This window comes from Electrophorus electricus, chromosome 15 (assembly GCF_041902795.1).
Source record: "Electrophorus electricus isolate QZ-2024a chromosome 15, ASM4190279v1, whole genome shotgun sequence".
In the NCBI taxonomy this organism is placed as follows: Eukaryota; Metazoa; Chordata; class Actinopteri; order Gymnotiformes; family Gymnotidae; genus Electrophorus; species Electrophorus electricus.
The window spans coordinates 23883653-23899127 of NC_137511.1; the positions used below are offsets into that span (position 1 = coordinate 23883653).

The window sequence follows — 15475 nt, forward strand, 5'->3', positions numbered from 1 at the left end:
CGCTGCGACATAAAGACAAAAAGACAATAAGACACGAAGTCTGCGGTAACTAGTTAAATCGCGTCCGACAAAACAATGTGAAGTGCGGGAGAGGATCCCCGCAGTCATTTCCCAACGTTTCCTCGGTGGTTTATTCATGTTTTCCATAATACTTTACATTTTCCTGTTCATTACCAAGTGTTTTAATCTTGCTGTTAGAAAATAATAGCAATTTTCTGTTACTATCAAATAGCCAAGACAACATTGAGGGAATAATACAACTATACATCCTAAGAGTTAGCTATGTTAGCATAGCATCCTAAGTAAAGCTGGAGACTGTGAGGGGGTGTGGGGAGGAATAACCCAACGCTAAATGTACCAACTGTTAGCTAACTCTGATAACGGTGTCTAGCTAGCTGACGGGAGTCTTGGGTCGTGAAACATGAAGTTCTCTTCGTCACATGTCTTCGTAATTTGCTCACAAAAGTAACTAAGCTAGCTAGTTAGCCTGCTATGTTATGTTAGCTAGGCTAGCTAGCGAGTTAACGTTAGAAACTAACTAGCTAGCTGTCTAGCCAAGGTCGGAACTGAAGAGAGAGACAGCATTAGTGAAATGGCCATTTTATATATACACTTAACTGGTCAACGTCCCATTTCTTACCTTACAAATGAACAGAAGTGTAGCAGTATTCCTCAGGATCTAGGTAATTGGGGCTATGACCGTCCCGGTACTACTGTCCCTCCTCGGAGTATCTCACCTCATCATCTCCCCATGTCGTCATTTGACTCCGCGCCATCTGATTGGCTCAAATTTGTCACCATGTGACGACCAACGCCTAAAAATTATGAGACTGCATGGACGTGAACTACAATATGAGCATCACAACGCACAAGCCATAACCTACCTAGTAATTAAACATTAAAAGAATGTCTACCTCTACAATATTTTTAATTAGTAGCTTTTAGTACCTTTTTAAAGCAGACAGCTAATAATTTTACTTAAAGGGAAGAGAGGTCAAATTGCTGACAAACAGTCAGATTCAAGTAATAACAAACTAACCTAAAACTAACAAACTATGCTAAAATTTTTCATTTTGAAAAAGAACTCCAAGTCTATAGTCTAACACACTCTCTCCTCTAATAATTCTCTCATTCAGTCTTTCAGTTTGAAAAACACTGCTGAATGATAAAGACTGCTGCTCTCAATGTCTGAAAGACCCTCCTGCGAAAATTACTCTAATCCTAATCCAGGTTTCATCTCAGCAAGTAGGAGACATGCCCTCCTGCAAATGTTACTCTAAACCTCCAACTCATTTGATCTAAATGTATAAACATGTTTAGGGGTACAAGGTCTATTAAATTCATTTGGACATGAATCCTTAAAACATATAATGGTTTCTAAAACCTTTCAATAGAGGTAAACCAAGAAATGCAGATATAAATGGATTACACTAGATTACAGTAGTTGCATGACCAAATGAGCAAAAATTAATCATAGATACAAAACCTTGAGTAAATCATGAAAAAAGGCCCAACAAAATGAGTCTAAGTGCATAGCCAAAGAGGTGATTAAATCAGGACAAGGGGGAAGGGCTGTTATGATCAGATGGATTACTTATGAAGTCAAGAGAATGAATGCAGCAGAAATAATCTTATGATTAATGGACTTGGACCAAATATAGCAGATGATATAGCAGAAGACCTAAGATGGATGCTCAGAGAAATGGAAAGTTCAGAGGTTGTGGCGAAAGGCCGAAATCAGTGGTGATCAAACTGTTCCATTTTAAGGACAAACAGTTCATTCTGACCGGAGAAACACCTAGGTTTTCATCAATGATGACTTTTCTGAATGCGTGAGGAAGACGAACAGCTGAACTATTACTGAACTATTACCTGCTATAAAGGAGCCAATAGCAAGTGGAGGTCATACTATCATAACCCAGGGTTAGGGTTATCATAAAATAGGTTTAGGATTATCATAAGATATAACTACCTTTTTTTAGGCCAAAGAGCTGTAACTGAGCAGAGAGAGAAGACCCAAAGCCAACCCTAGACCCCCAGTTAATGATAAAAAGAATGATGGATCAAAACTGCAGTCATTTGTCATTTAACTTAAATGGTGAATAAGTCAACTAAAGTGTTTTGTAATCATGCTGGGCAAACATTTTGATTGACAATATCAACTAACCCTAACAAAACAGAACTAAGGAGAGAAAGCATGTCAGTAACAGACTTTGAAAATCCCTGAATGAAATAATGGGTAGAGCCAGGAACAAGCACCTTCTTTCACTGAAGTTAATGGACATTGCAAAGCATATCAGTGATCTCTTTGTGAACAAAGTTCTTAAGTTCAGAAAGGAAATGGACTCCCCTAGTGGGGGTGGTATGTCAGTACAAATAATAATAAAATCTATCATGAGAAACAATGTTTTTGAATTTTAATCTGTAGAAATTGGAAAAGTGGAGAAACTACTTGCAGCACTAAACAATGATAAACCATCTGGTATGGATAATCTTGCTAGATGTTTACTTACAGCTGTTTTGAATATCTATTTTCATCAATATGTCATATTATTAATTTGAATCTAAAGAGAGAGAGGTTCTTCCTCCAGGTATGAGGTTTTCTAAGATTGTACCTCTCTGAAAAACAAACAGGGGAATAGCAGATGGATTAATATTCCAGCACTGAGCACGCTAATGGAAAAAGATGTTCTTAAACAGACACTGTTTTTACTTAATGAATTAATCTCAGATTCCCAGCATGCCTAGAAGGCAGACCGATCTATGTGCACACCATTGACAGAGATTATCGACAAATGGTTGTTTTGACAAAATATGATGGTTGGATCTGTATTACTTAAGCGCAGCATTTGCTAACATAGACCATGGGTTATTATTAAATACATTAACTGCATATGGGTTTAGTCCAACAGAATCAATTGGATGAAAAGATACATATCCAGTAGGATGCAGCCAGGGTTAGTAATGGTGGTTCTCCTCCCCTCAGAGTTTACAGTGCAGTGTGTCTCAGGGAGATTGACATACAGTGCAGTATGCCCCAGGGAGACTGACTTACAGTGCAGTGTGCCCCAGGCAGACTGACTTACAGTGCAGTGTGTCCTAGGTAGTGTGGTTTCTAAATCTTTTGCACATTCCTGTAATTGTATTAAGTACACTCAAATAAAGTAAAAAAATAAAGATGCAGACTCAAGAATTAATTGAACAGAATAGCAGGTCCTGTGTTTATTTGCAGTTCAATTTAACATACAAATGAGATATTGTCTGGAGAATGTCTAACAGTCACAAAAAACCCACATTTTTATAGTTTTCAGAAATGATTGTGTAATCGCCCACCATTATATCCAAACATACATTATTCAATATATGTAAATTGAGATCCATCATTATGCAAGTTGAAGCTTGACACCATCATATACCATTGGAATATTTTCTTTTTTTTTAAACAAAGATGATGTCAACTCCGACCAGCAAGATAAATTATTTCTCCTGCACCACTCTGTCCTTGGTCAAATAAAACTTGTTTAGCCACAGAACTGTCAATGTTTTGTAAAACAATAATCTTTCCCAGTATGGTGATGTTATTTCTCAAGGGGACACTCCAGCGTGATCTGCCTTAGACTTGCACAGAGGCCTTGAAAGCACCTGCATCTGAGCCACTGCTCAGCGCTTACAGACCCAAAAAAGCATCTGACGTTAAGATACCCCAAAATATTATTCATCTTTATGCTTTCAGTCTTGCGCCACTCTGCACCTGTCACAGAGGGCTTCAATGCCTATTACAATTAGATCACGGCTCATGAAAATACAGAATAATGTTTGGCCTTTCCTTTACCCCGAAACATTTTATTACTTCAATAGACTGACTTACACTGCAGTGTGCCCCAGAGAGACTGGCTTACTACTGTACTGTGTCTTAGGGAGACTGACTTGTATTTATGCACTTTCCACTATTTATCAGTAACATGACTTGTGTTTTGCATAAGTGCAGAGCTACTCTATTTGCAGATGACACAACAAATTATTTTTGCATCAAATAACGAGTTAAGGAACACTTCAGTCTGAACTGTAACCATTTTGAGTGAATATGTGAAAATATTCTTTTGAATATAGCAATAACCAAAAGTATGATGTTCAGAGCGAAACATTACCACTAATAACAATAGTCAGTTCTGTATATCACAAAGGTTTGAGTATTAAACAGGCAAATTTGGTTGGTGTTAATTCCATGGGCAGTTATCATGGAAAATATTAATATACTGAAAATGTTAAGAGAATGTTAGAGCAATGTTATACATTATATGTTTGTTTGTTTTTTTGTTTTAAAAACCTTGCTTCTAGAGTAAGCGAGGCAGTAGTTTTCTCTCCCGTCTGGTCAGATGTGTCTAACCCCAGAATTTCTTTAGGAAGATGTTATAGTAAAAAAACAAATCATCTGTACCCACAAATATGTGAGAGCTCAACATAGCCACACTACCAGAGGCTGTCTAGTTAAACCAGAACCCAGAACAGATGTAGCGTAGAGCTATATTGTATATAGATATCAGTGTGGAGTAAGTGATAACCTATGACCACTGAAGCACCCAGCAAGCCACATTTAACAAAAAAAAAAAAAACTGAAAAAAACCCCACGAACAATAATTCTAATGCGAATATAAATAAAATGTGATTGCATTCATTTATTTACACTGCATTTTGTTTAACACATTTCTAGATATTAAAACTTTCACAAGAAAACAAAAAACATTCTAAGGATGAAGAATGTCCGTTTTACCCTATTCCCTTAAAAAAAACCCCAACAAAACCTTCCCAGTTTATTGGCAATTCTAAGTTTACAAATCATGGCTATGGGAAAGTATCCAGCTGTATAAAAGGAGAACCTGATTTGGTCCCTGGAATTGATAGATTCTGGCCTTGTCCACTGCACAATGGTAGAGGGACTGGCTACACAGACTCTTGAGTCTGGTCTCTGTACATATACAAATCAGTAACACATTTCTCTGTTATCTGCTTTATTGTTCATGACAAATGAGATCACTAGCATGAGCATTTGCATCATTATATACACAATAAATATAAATGTGTATGATAAACATAAAAACATTCATTATAAGCACATTACATTCCAGTAATATATTCCAATCCAAAGCAATAGTGATTAGCAATACCCCATCCCTTCTGTGTGTTTGAGTCCATGTGTTAAAATATAAGAGATGAGCCTGGAACAACATCAGGGTTTTAAATTAAATTCGGTCCTTTGAACTGAGTAGACCACTATGGACTGACACCACTTCTACTGTAGGGCCTAAACATCCAATATTTAACACAATAAATAACATGGAACCAAACATCCTATTTCCCAAAACCATGGCAGTGTGGCTCATCTCTGAAAGAGGATACCTGAATTGACACTTCCCTTGGCCTTGTGCAAAAAAAAAAGAAAAAGAAACACAATTACTAGCAGCAGTCTTGCACAACTGCAACTCAACAGCAGTCTGAGTGGTCACAGTAGCACCAGTGGTGTATACCACTGAATATTAAAAAGATGACACTAAACATCTGCTGATGACAACATAACATCAATAGATAGCAATGCATCCAAAATGTAAACTGTAGCTGTACTGCAACACAGACCATCACCCTAACCACAGAGGGATTTGGTAGTAGAGAAAACTGGAACATTAAAACACTACCTTCACTTCAAACAATATGCAGCAGGGAATGGGCCAGTCTTCAACCAATCAAAACATGTGAAATGAGGGAATAGGCCAGTCTCTAACTAATCACAAATGTGTGAGAGGAAACCTAATGCATCCCTGCAATGTCTTGTGACAATAAGACATAGCTTGTCAATATTTCTGTGTGCATACCTCAGAGTGTGAATGATTAATTTAGGTAACCACGCTGGACCTATACTCTCTTATTTGGTTTGAATGTTTTGGTATTAAAAATATAGAAGCTCTGTTCAAGTATCAGTAGTAGACGGGGAGTATGATGAGAAAGCAATAAGACAGCAGGAAAGGAAATAGGAGGGAAGACTTCCATCTTGTTCCTGAGTTGATGGAATCCTAGCTGAACTGGAAGTAGTAGTTACCAGGTCCAGATGCTTCAGATAAAGTAAAACAGTGTCAATAATATAAAAGAAACAGATTAGATGTTCGTCTTACTGCTTGAAAGTTCCAATGTTTTGTGATATTGTTGGAAGAAATCACTGTATACTGACTTGTTTCAAAACTGAAATTTCCAGGTCCACCAAAGAAGGTCTTAAAGATGTTGTTGGCATCAAAATCTGAAGAGCAAAGAGTCACCATGAAAAGATCAGAAACAATGTCCATATGCAGTATGTTTAAGAATGATCACCTCTCACTCTAAAAGTCCATTTGATATTGTCTCCTGCTGTGTGAGGGTGTTAGGGTTGTGGATCCCTAACCCTAACCCCGACTCAGAACCCAGCAGTGATATATAAAAACCCCAGCACCACTGTTGTGCCTCACATGTCAAATGTGGTTAATGAGATATACATGCCAATAGATGGGCTACACACACTTATAAAATGCACCTACATGACAAGGTGTCACTAATGAGGTGGTAAGGTGATAAGGTGTAAGAAGATTATTCTGTTCTGAATACAATACTGTTTTGATCATCCCAGTGGTATTAATAGGGTACATTATCATTACTGCAATATTAGACTGAGTACAGATATGCGGCGCATGTACCCCACCCCCATGCCACTGCCAGACCCCCCACAACCCTGACACACCTCCCATGCCCGTGCCGCTATTATCCAGTTCGTGACCACAGTCGTAGCGAGACTTCTTCTTGGGGTCTGAGAGCACAGTGAAGGCTTCGCCCACTTCCTTGAACTTCTGCTCCTCCTCCTTACGCACCTCAGCACTGGAGCCACTGTGGCGGTCTGGCGGATAACAAAGACATGGGGAGCACCGTGAGTGTGTGCAAGAGTGTGTGCACACGTATGTGAGCCTGTGAGTGTGTGGGCATGCACATGTGTGAGTGTGTATACATGGAACTGTCTATGTATTACATCAGTGGGTGTGCACATGCATGACAGTGTGTGTATATGAGAGTGTATTTAAGTGCGTGTGTGCGTACGTGAGACAGTGTGTGTGTGTGTGTCAAAGTGCATATGTGAACATGAGTGTGTAAGCATGCATGACTGTGTGTACATGCATCTGTGTATACACAAGTGAGAATGTGTACATACAGTTGTGTTCATGACTGTTCGTGTGTGAGAGTATGTTTGCAACGTGTGTGTATATAAGAGCGAATGTGTGTACACATCAGAGTAAGTGCATGTGAGAGTATGTGGACGTGTGTGTGTAGGTGTGCACACCTGAGTGTGTGTGTATGTATGTGAGTGTATGTGCACATGCTTATGTGGGTGTGTACGCGTGAGTGTGCCTGAGTGTGTGTGTGTGTAGGTGCACTTGCTCACCTGGGTGGTGCATTAGAGCGCGCTTGCGGTAAGCCTTCTTTATCTCATCCTCGGTGGCGTCCTTACTCACCCCCAGGACCTTATAGTAATCCTTCCTCTTACTCTTCTTCAGTGCAAGCTGGGCATGTTTCAACAGCTGCTTGTGTTCTGAAAGATATGCAGACAGACAGAAATGCCATCAGTCAGTGGATGAATAGATGAACATATAGACAGATGGTCGGATGGAGAGATAGATCAATCGATCTGTATTACTACATATCTAACAGATAAGATGAATATAGCAACTGCGACATTAACATTGATAGCTGGCTAATATTAATAACATAAATAATATTATAATAAAATAGTTCTGAGGTTTAATGCAGTTTTGTTTACCTTTCGTATTTTCTGTGTGGTAGACCTTATCATAGTCCCGAACTGCCTCTTCATACTGCTCCATGTCCATGTAACTAGAAAACATAAAGTGTCAGCATATTTGAATTCGGGGTGTGTGTGTGTGGGACGGGGCGCTCCTGTTACAGAGTTGGAGGGGTGGCGGGCAATCCTGTCATACTGGTTGTTGGTGGGGTTGGAGGGTGGGGGCTCCTGTTATTGTGGGTTTTTTTTTTTTTTTGGCGGGGGGGGTGTGTGTGTGTGAATGATACTGTGGCTCACCATTGCGCCCTCCGCAGGTAGGCTTTGATATAGCTCTCATCCAGCTTGATGGCACTGCAGCAGTCTTCAATGGCCTGAGCTAGTTTGCTCAGCTGGGAGGAAATGCACATGGGTACATTTAACACAGTAACACAAAGGTACAGTGAGTGCAGTACCAGTAACACATGGGCATAGTGAGTGCACGGCCAGTGTCACTTAAAGGCTTTTCACTATTTGACTTGTCAAACAGAAATACACAGCTGACTGATTCCAGGAACAGCAATGAATGTTCAAAAGATGAACTCTGGTGTCTGAATCTAATTCATAAGCCATAGAAATCAGCAAAAGTCAGTCTCCTAAGTCAGTGAAATGGGCTCACAAGGATGTGGTGAGAGCATGCACCTTGGCCCCAGCTGTGGCTCTGTTGCAGTAGACTTTGGCATTGGTTTTAATGTTATTGGGGTCTATTGTCAGGGCGTCTGTATAGATCTTATACGCTGCCTCATAGTCCCTGGCCTTGAAGGCACTATTACCCTCCTCTTTCTTCGCCTTCAGGGCTTTAGCGTTCTGAGTGGAGGAAAGAAAATGTTAATCAGAAAACCGAGATGTTATCTTGAGTCTTGTACCAAATAGAATTATGCTACCAAGTGTTATCAAACATTCAGAGTGAGCAGCAGCCATTTTAAAGTTATTCTCCTGAAGAGCTTTAATTTATAGCTGATTTATAGCCAGTGTAATATTTTGAATATAAAATTTCAATTAAAGCAATATAAATCACAGTAAATTAGATCACAATTTGAAAGCAGCTGTGTATAGCCAACCATTTATTTTATCATCAGAAGTATGTATTATACTTCATTTTAATTAATGTAGAGCTCTGTACACTGAATATATAGAGATTGTATAGAAATCAAGTAGCACAGTGAACCTTTTTTTGTCTTTCAGTACCACAGCAATTAATTGTGGCATAGTTGAATTTAGGCGATGAAATCATTCTGCAGGAATCTTGTCCGCTGCGGACAGGTTAACTTCTCGCAGTTGTCACAAATAAGATTGCTGACGTGCTCTGTATAGCTTGTTCTACCTCGTCCCAAAGATGCTCTATAGGATTAAGATCTGGGCACTGTGAAGGCCAGGGAAGCAAGGAAAACTTGCTGTCATGTTCCTGGAAACAATCCATGACTATATGACCCTTGGTGCATTATCCATGGAATACTTTCTCATCTGATTTTATGCTGCACTTTAGGACCATGTGTCTAATTTCCATACAGAGAAACTCCAATCATGAAAGGGCAGCTGTCTCTAATAAAGTGACCATTCCGTGTACAGTAATATATTCTACTTGATTATTATACCATAGGATTTTCCTCAGGCTGGTAACAGACTTCTGAGTTAAAGGTGAAGCAGATAATTAACCCTGCTGAGAAGACTTAACTCACCCGGCATGCTGAGTGGGCTTTCTTGTGATCAGGTGCCATGCGCAGTGCCTGAATAAAGAACTGCACAGCCTTGTCTATGCAGTCCTCATAATAGAGACACAGGCCTCGCACATAGAGAGCATCTGCGTTGGTGGAGTCCATTCTCAGGATATCACTAAGACAGAGTGAACAGGTTATAAACCTGAACGATGAAGTGCAACCATGTGCAGGTTGGAGCATCATTCAGTAGTTGAGTACCTGACCACTGACTGGGCGTCAGGGTATCTCCCCAGCAGTGCCAGACACTCCGCCTTCAAAATTCTGAATCTGTGACAGGCAACAGCAAAGTCCAGAGCCCGATCCATGCAGTATACTACCTGCACACGTTACACAAACACACAAACAGAGCGCCTACTGGTTACAGAGTATGTCTACCAGTTATGGAGTGCTCACATCATGGGGCGAAAAGGGGTTCATTATCAAAAACTTAATACTGAAATTCAAATTTGGGGATTTTAGGAAAAATTGTGTTTTAGTCTGCCATTTCACAATTAGATTTTCCTGCGGGTTAAAAATAGAGGCACCACCATACCTTTCTAAAGTCCCTCTTCTCAAACCCAAACTCAGCCATCTTCTCATACTCCAAGACAGCTGCAGCATTCTTGCGCTATATAACCCAAAACACAGAAAACAAAAACTCAGCTCTCCCAAGAGTGGCTGAAGCAGTGTAAACCACCCTGGTGCATCTCAGACCAACCAAGAAGCGTCTGAAGATTCCCTATGTCATGTTTTCAGGAATATTATCTTGTTAGGAAATAAGGAAATGGTCTCACATCTAGTCATATTTTTTAGGGCTGCACTTGATTATTTTATCATCAATTAATCTAATGATTATTTTTCCAGTTAGTCGGTTAATCTACCATCTAATTTTTTGGTTATTCTAAAGATTTTTTTTATTGCTCAATTACTATATCAAATTACACAATAAATATCAAAAAATTGTTTCATTAATATTTCAATCATCTCTTAAAAACAAATTAACAAGAGACAACGTGTGACAAGGGCAAGCAGGCTGCAAGTTCCAGTCAAGGTTTTCAAACAAATTAGTTTAATGAAACCGAATGTAAAAAAAAGGATGTTGAAACAAAGTAATACAAATAAAGACAAAACAGTCCGAAAGCACAGACATAAACAGGAACAGCACATCAACATTCACGGGAGTGTTTACTAATACTCACACAGCGAAACTATTACAAACTCGAGAAACAACCAGTGAACAAAGGAAGAAACAAAGCCAAATCTACACACACTAATGACTAGAGAAACCAGACCCAGGAGAGGATGTTAACTTCACACTTAAAAAAAGCTTAAAAATGGTTATGAAATTATTTTTTCCACCACAGGACTAATATGCAGTTAAGATAATCATTGGTATTGTATTTTTTTTCCAACTGTGTAGACAACAGTCAGAAACATTAGTTTAAGACATTTTTGCTGTCATACATGGCTGTTTTAGTAAAGCAGAACATATAAAACCAAGAATGGCAATGTTAGCTAGCTAAATGTTTAGTAATGTAATGTTATGTTATAACATTAGCAGCAGTGCAGAAATTACTTTTAACATGGGAGCAATGAAGAAACATTTAGAAAATCAATTTTAAGTGCATGCTAACAAATATTTTTTGTGTTGATAGTCCTAATATATCATCTTTGTGTAGCAGCAAAGAATAAACAGGATTAATGATGCTGTCTTGCTGGATTAATGACGCTGTCTTGAAAAGGCATTCCATGACGCTTTCGTTTCAAGTGCACAGTTCTACTGCTGTGATAAGACATTTCTTATTTGCAGTGCTTATGGAGCACCACATTGTTGGGTCTCTGTTCAAAATACTCCCACAACCTTACATGATAGTGGGAGAGGGTTTTAGCTACAGTTTTGTTCTCTGGGAGAATCCATACTTTTAACCAGATGCAGCCATCTGCTTCATAGCAATGCACTGAAACACGTTATGTAAATCGATGTATTCACATAATCGATTATGTTGGTTACACTGACAAGTCACTCCAGCCCTAGTGGGGTTTTTTTTGGATGGGTTAACAAGGATTAACAATTTACCTCCAGTAAGGCCTGAGCATTGGTAGGCTCCAGTTCTAGAACCTTCTGAAAGCAGCGGTTGGCAGCCATAGCGTTGCCTAGTGACAAGTGGCACTTCCCTTCTCGGAGATGGCCCTGTGAAATTTCAACCCAGTCACATTCATGCTATGTTATACCATCCACATTACACAAATTTGCTTCTGTGCTAGTGGTGGGTGCTGAACTCACTCAGGCAGCCATGCTTTAAGGGCTACACTGGGAGAAACACATAAATCCTGCCACAAAGCCTCCAGATGCGCCTAGCAAACACTGTCTGCATTTTAAGATGTTACTTGTCCTTGGTAGCAGTATAGATGTACTGGTAGAAACATCTACTGCTGGAGCTTGTGACATATTTAAGATGCAAGGATCTGTGACATCATACCTTCATGAAGAGGGTATCTAGTCGCACGGCCTGCTGGGAGTCCTCCAGGGCCTCACGGAAACGGCCAAGCATCATCAGGGTGGCTGCACGGTTACCATAGTAACTGGAATTACTAGGGCATGCATCTGTGAAAACAGAAACAAACACATTGTTCTAATCCCATTTCACTATTTTGTGTATCCATTTTGAATACAATTCACAGGCAAACAAGTCCCAAGAAACACTTGTCAGTAAGACCCTGTGCAGTTCTGATCAGTTCTAGAACATTTAAGAAAGCATTCGCTGAGTGTTGGTAACTTACCAATGGCCTTTGTGTAGTAGCTGAGTGCTTCAGAGTAGTCTTTCTTAACATAACATGCATTGCCCTTCTCTTTGAAAATCTCTGCTTCCCTAATAACAGTATAGCAAAGATTATTAAAAACAAATGACATCAGATTTATACTTGCTTAAAAGAACTGAGTAACTTAAAAATGTTCTTACACCCTATGTCAGTACATATTATTTCTCTTTACACTTACTCTGTGGTTCCAAACTGCTTGACTGCATTATTGACTGCAGTAATGGCCACCCAAAGGTTTCTCATGGCTAGTTTTCCCAAAAGCATCATAATTAATTGAATGGTAGAGCGAGTAACACACTGAACACTTTCTCTGTTTTAAGATGATCTTATCACTATAATTGCCTTCAGAAAGAACGACTTGATATTTTGTAAAAGTCACTAAATAACATGGTGGAGTGAATGTGCTTGATGCATTACATTATGTATGCTAAATGACCCCCTGACTACCTAAAGTTAAACTTTCCTCAACAAAATATATGTATTTACATGTTATTTACATCAGACAGAGGAAACTGTGAAATCAGAATTCAAAAATACTTCATCAGTGTTTAGAAGTGAGCTTCCAGACTGCAAGACAGAGGGGTAAGCAAGTACAAACACAGGAAATGTTAGCAGTGCTGTGCTCTGCATAGAACTGTAAACCATGATCAACATTTATCCCGGTGAATCTACAAGTTTTTGGTTAGCAGCTTACGGACAATAAAAAAAAAAACATGTCAAATCTCTTAAAGGACATCTCTGATAGAATGAAATATGTCCAATGCTACAAGAAAAGGAGTGGTGGACTGTGTTAAATTACGAAGTAACTACAGAGTTTTTAATCGGGGAAAAAAATGGTAATTTGCTGTGAATCTTTTCGTAGATTTACGTCGGTGCGCCATGAGACTGTATGCACTGGAGTGGAAACGTTAACTTAGCTATTGTTTCTAAAACCTGTTACCTTATGGAGACGAGCGATCTACAGCACCCATTATGACAAATACACCGTGTTTAGATTGTCAATATGTCCTAGTCTCAGCGAATAAGCAAGCAGGCTAGCTAACCTAGCTAGTTAATGCTAATTAGTAATTTTAGACAATGACCAAAGTCCAACGTCGCTCTAGGGGCGGCGGGTTAAGTTAGCTAACTGGCAGTAATTAATGTCTTATTTTAACTTATCTAATGCTAGCTATCTAGCATAGCTAAGGTACTTGCTAAAAATTAAACCTTAGTCACTAAGGCACAGAAACTAGTAAGGCTATAGCGTTATAGTGTGATCGCTAATGAAAACATGACTAACGTACCATTAGCTAGCTTAGATCCAACAGTGGACCCCACGTTTTATTCGAAATTAAACATATAACATCACTGTTTTAAACATGATAGAAAGATTGTTTAAACTGACTAAACGTAAGTACTTTTAGCTGCCCTACCTCCCCAAATCCTCCACTAATGTTTTAGATCGTGGTTTCGACTCCATAGGAACATCACAGTCGACAGCTGCCATATTGTCTCAGGAAGAGGGTTAGGGTTAGACTTCCGGTCGGGGTATGTAGCAAAAACATATCAGTAGAGATAAAGGAAAAGCGCTTATAAAGTCATTCAAATGTAATTTACTGTTCTCATAGTATTTCCTTTGTTATTTCGCTGTAGAATTGGTCTACGTAACGAAGTAAAACAATCCGTGGTTTTCAACTACAGTTAGCATTGGACCACCCGCCGCAGTACTCTCATCTTCACCAAGCCCAGGTTAGATGGTAGGGTTAGCCCTAACCCTAACTCAGGATATATGGTAGGGTTAGCCCTAACCCTAACCCAAGATAGATGGTAGGTGGGTGGTCCTGCATTTTTGGTTTGTTTGTCTAGCACATTTCGAACACTTTTTGACCAACTTGGTGGCTTTCAGTGCTGTTTCAAAAACGTTTCTTCTTTTACTGATCCTGCTGACGCTCTTGCCAGTACACGTTGTCCACAAATTGCCAAATGTTAATGGTTAATAAACGTAACCATTTTAACATCATGTTTACTGTTTACTGAAAAATGTATATCATGGTAAAATATAGAAATTGTCATTAAAAATAATACAAAGTTCTGATTTTACAAATTGGACTATTTTGACTTGGGACAGCCACAATATTGAAGTCCTATTCCTATAGTCTTTGCTGAAATGGTTTTATGTAGAATATATTAGGCTATTTCACCAAGCTTTATAAAGCAACAACGTTGGTTAATTGAGTAATCTACTGTCATTCAAATATAAACGTAAATAGTGCAGCAATGCTACAACTTCTCTAATACCAATTGCACACCACTATGAAAAACGTTGTCAAAACCAACAAACCTGATGCAACCACAAATGCAAATAGGATTTTTCATTTTGGGCTGATGGGTGCTGCTACGCCCAAAAAGTAGTCCTGGAATCAGCTGCTGTTGAGTTTTTAATTTATTTATCCACCGACACCAGTGGTTTGGTGAATGACAGACTTTTATAGCTCTTTCTGTCTAGGAAGTTCCTGAGGCTGTTAGCTATGTGAGGTGACTGGGCTTAGTAGTTCAGTTAGTACAACAAATTTAGTTGTTGTATGAGATAAAGCCATGACTTACAACAATATGGTGGAATGAAAAGCAGTGAATTTAATAAAAACTGAGAATACAAACAAACCAGTACAAAAACAGTACAATAGATAATAACTAAATATGGAAACCAAATAGGTAAACGGGAATAAAGTTAATGTATATGACTATAAACGTGAATAACAAAGAACGAGCAAAAGATCGAAGGAGACTAATTACGAACACTGGAAACAAAGAAAGAGTTTACTTAAATGCAGACGAAACACAAATAGACATAGAATAAATAAAGGAGAACCACAGAAGTACAAACCAGACTATGATGAACGAAGGAAATCCAGAATTATATGGTTAGAGAAAACAGAATTACCAGAAGCGCAACCAAACGAGAAATATAACAAAAGCACGAGGATACAAGAGAACATGAGAGAAACCATGAGAAGCTTATTGGGAACCTAAGAGGCTGAGCAGCAAACAGACCAAACATGGGGTTTAAATGGGGAGACTAATCAAAATGAGAACGAGGAAACACTGAAGTAAACCAGTTACCACGGAGAAAGGG

At 39.0% G+C, this 15475-nt stretch overlaps 2 protein-coding genes across 8 annotated transcripts in view; both read right to left on the reverse strand.

Annotated features, from left to right (window-relative positions):
- Positions 1-744, reverse strand: part of aclyb (ATP citrate lyase b) — a 29950-nt gene extending 29206 nt beyond the window's left edge. For all 3 annotated transcript variants that reach the window (XM_035533498.2, XM_035533497.2, XM_035533496.2), the window contains exon 1: positions 641-744. The gene's annotated coding sequence lies outside the window, so the exon portion shown is untranslated. The remainder of the gene's footprint in view (positions 1-640) is intronic.
- A 4248-nt stretch (positions 745-4992) lies between these two features.
- On the reverse strand, positions 4993-14090 carry LOC113581990 (dnaJ homolog subfamily C member 7-like). Of its 5 annotated transcripts, XM_027017516.3 has the most exons (15): positions 13776-13824; positions 12542-12608; positions 12325-12413; positions 12024-12148; positions 11621-11734; positions 10097-10171; positions 9763-9881; positions 9526-9679; positions 8489-8653; positions 8108-8199; positions 7829-7902; positions 7454-7600; positions 6761-6913; positions 6221-6286; positions 4993-6103 (listed from the first exon to the last, which is right to left on the reverse strand). In XM_027017516.3, the coding sequence occupies exons 2-15, from the start codon at positions 12604-12606 to the stop codon at positions 6066-6068; spliced, it is 1476 nt and encodes a 491-aa protein (XP_026873317.1). In that variant the 5' UTR covers positions 12607-12608; positions 13776-13824; the 3' UTR covers positions 4993-6065. The 5 variants fall into 5 exon arrangements, with proteins under 5 accessions (XP_026873317.1, XP_026873308.1, XP_081554148.1 ...); XM_027017507.3 differs by lacking the exon at positions 12542-12608 and having other exon boundaries at positions 13776-14090; XM_081698022.1 differs by lacking the exons at positions 12542-12608; positions 13776-13824 and adding an exon at positions 13647-13721.
- Positions 14091-15475: the final 1385 nt, after the last annotated feature.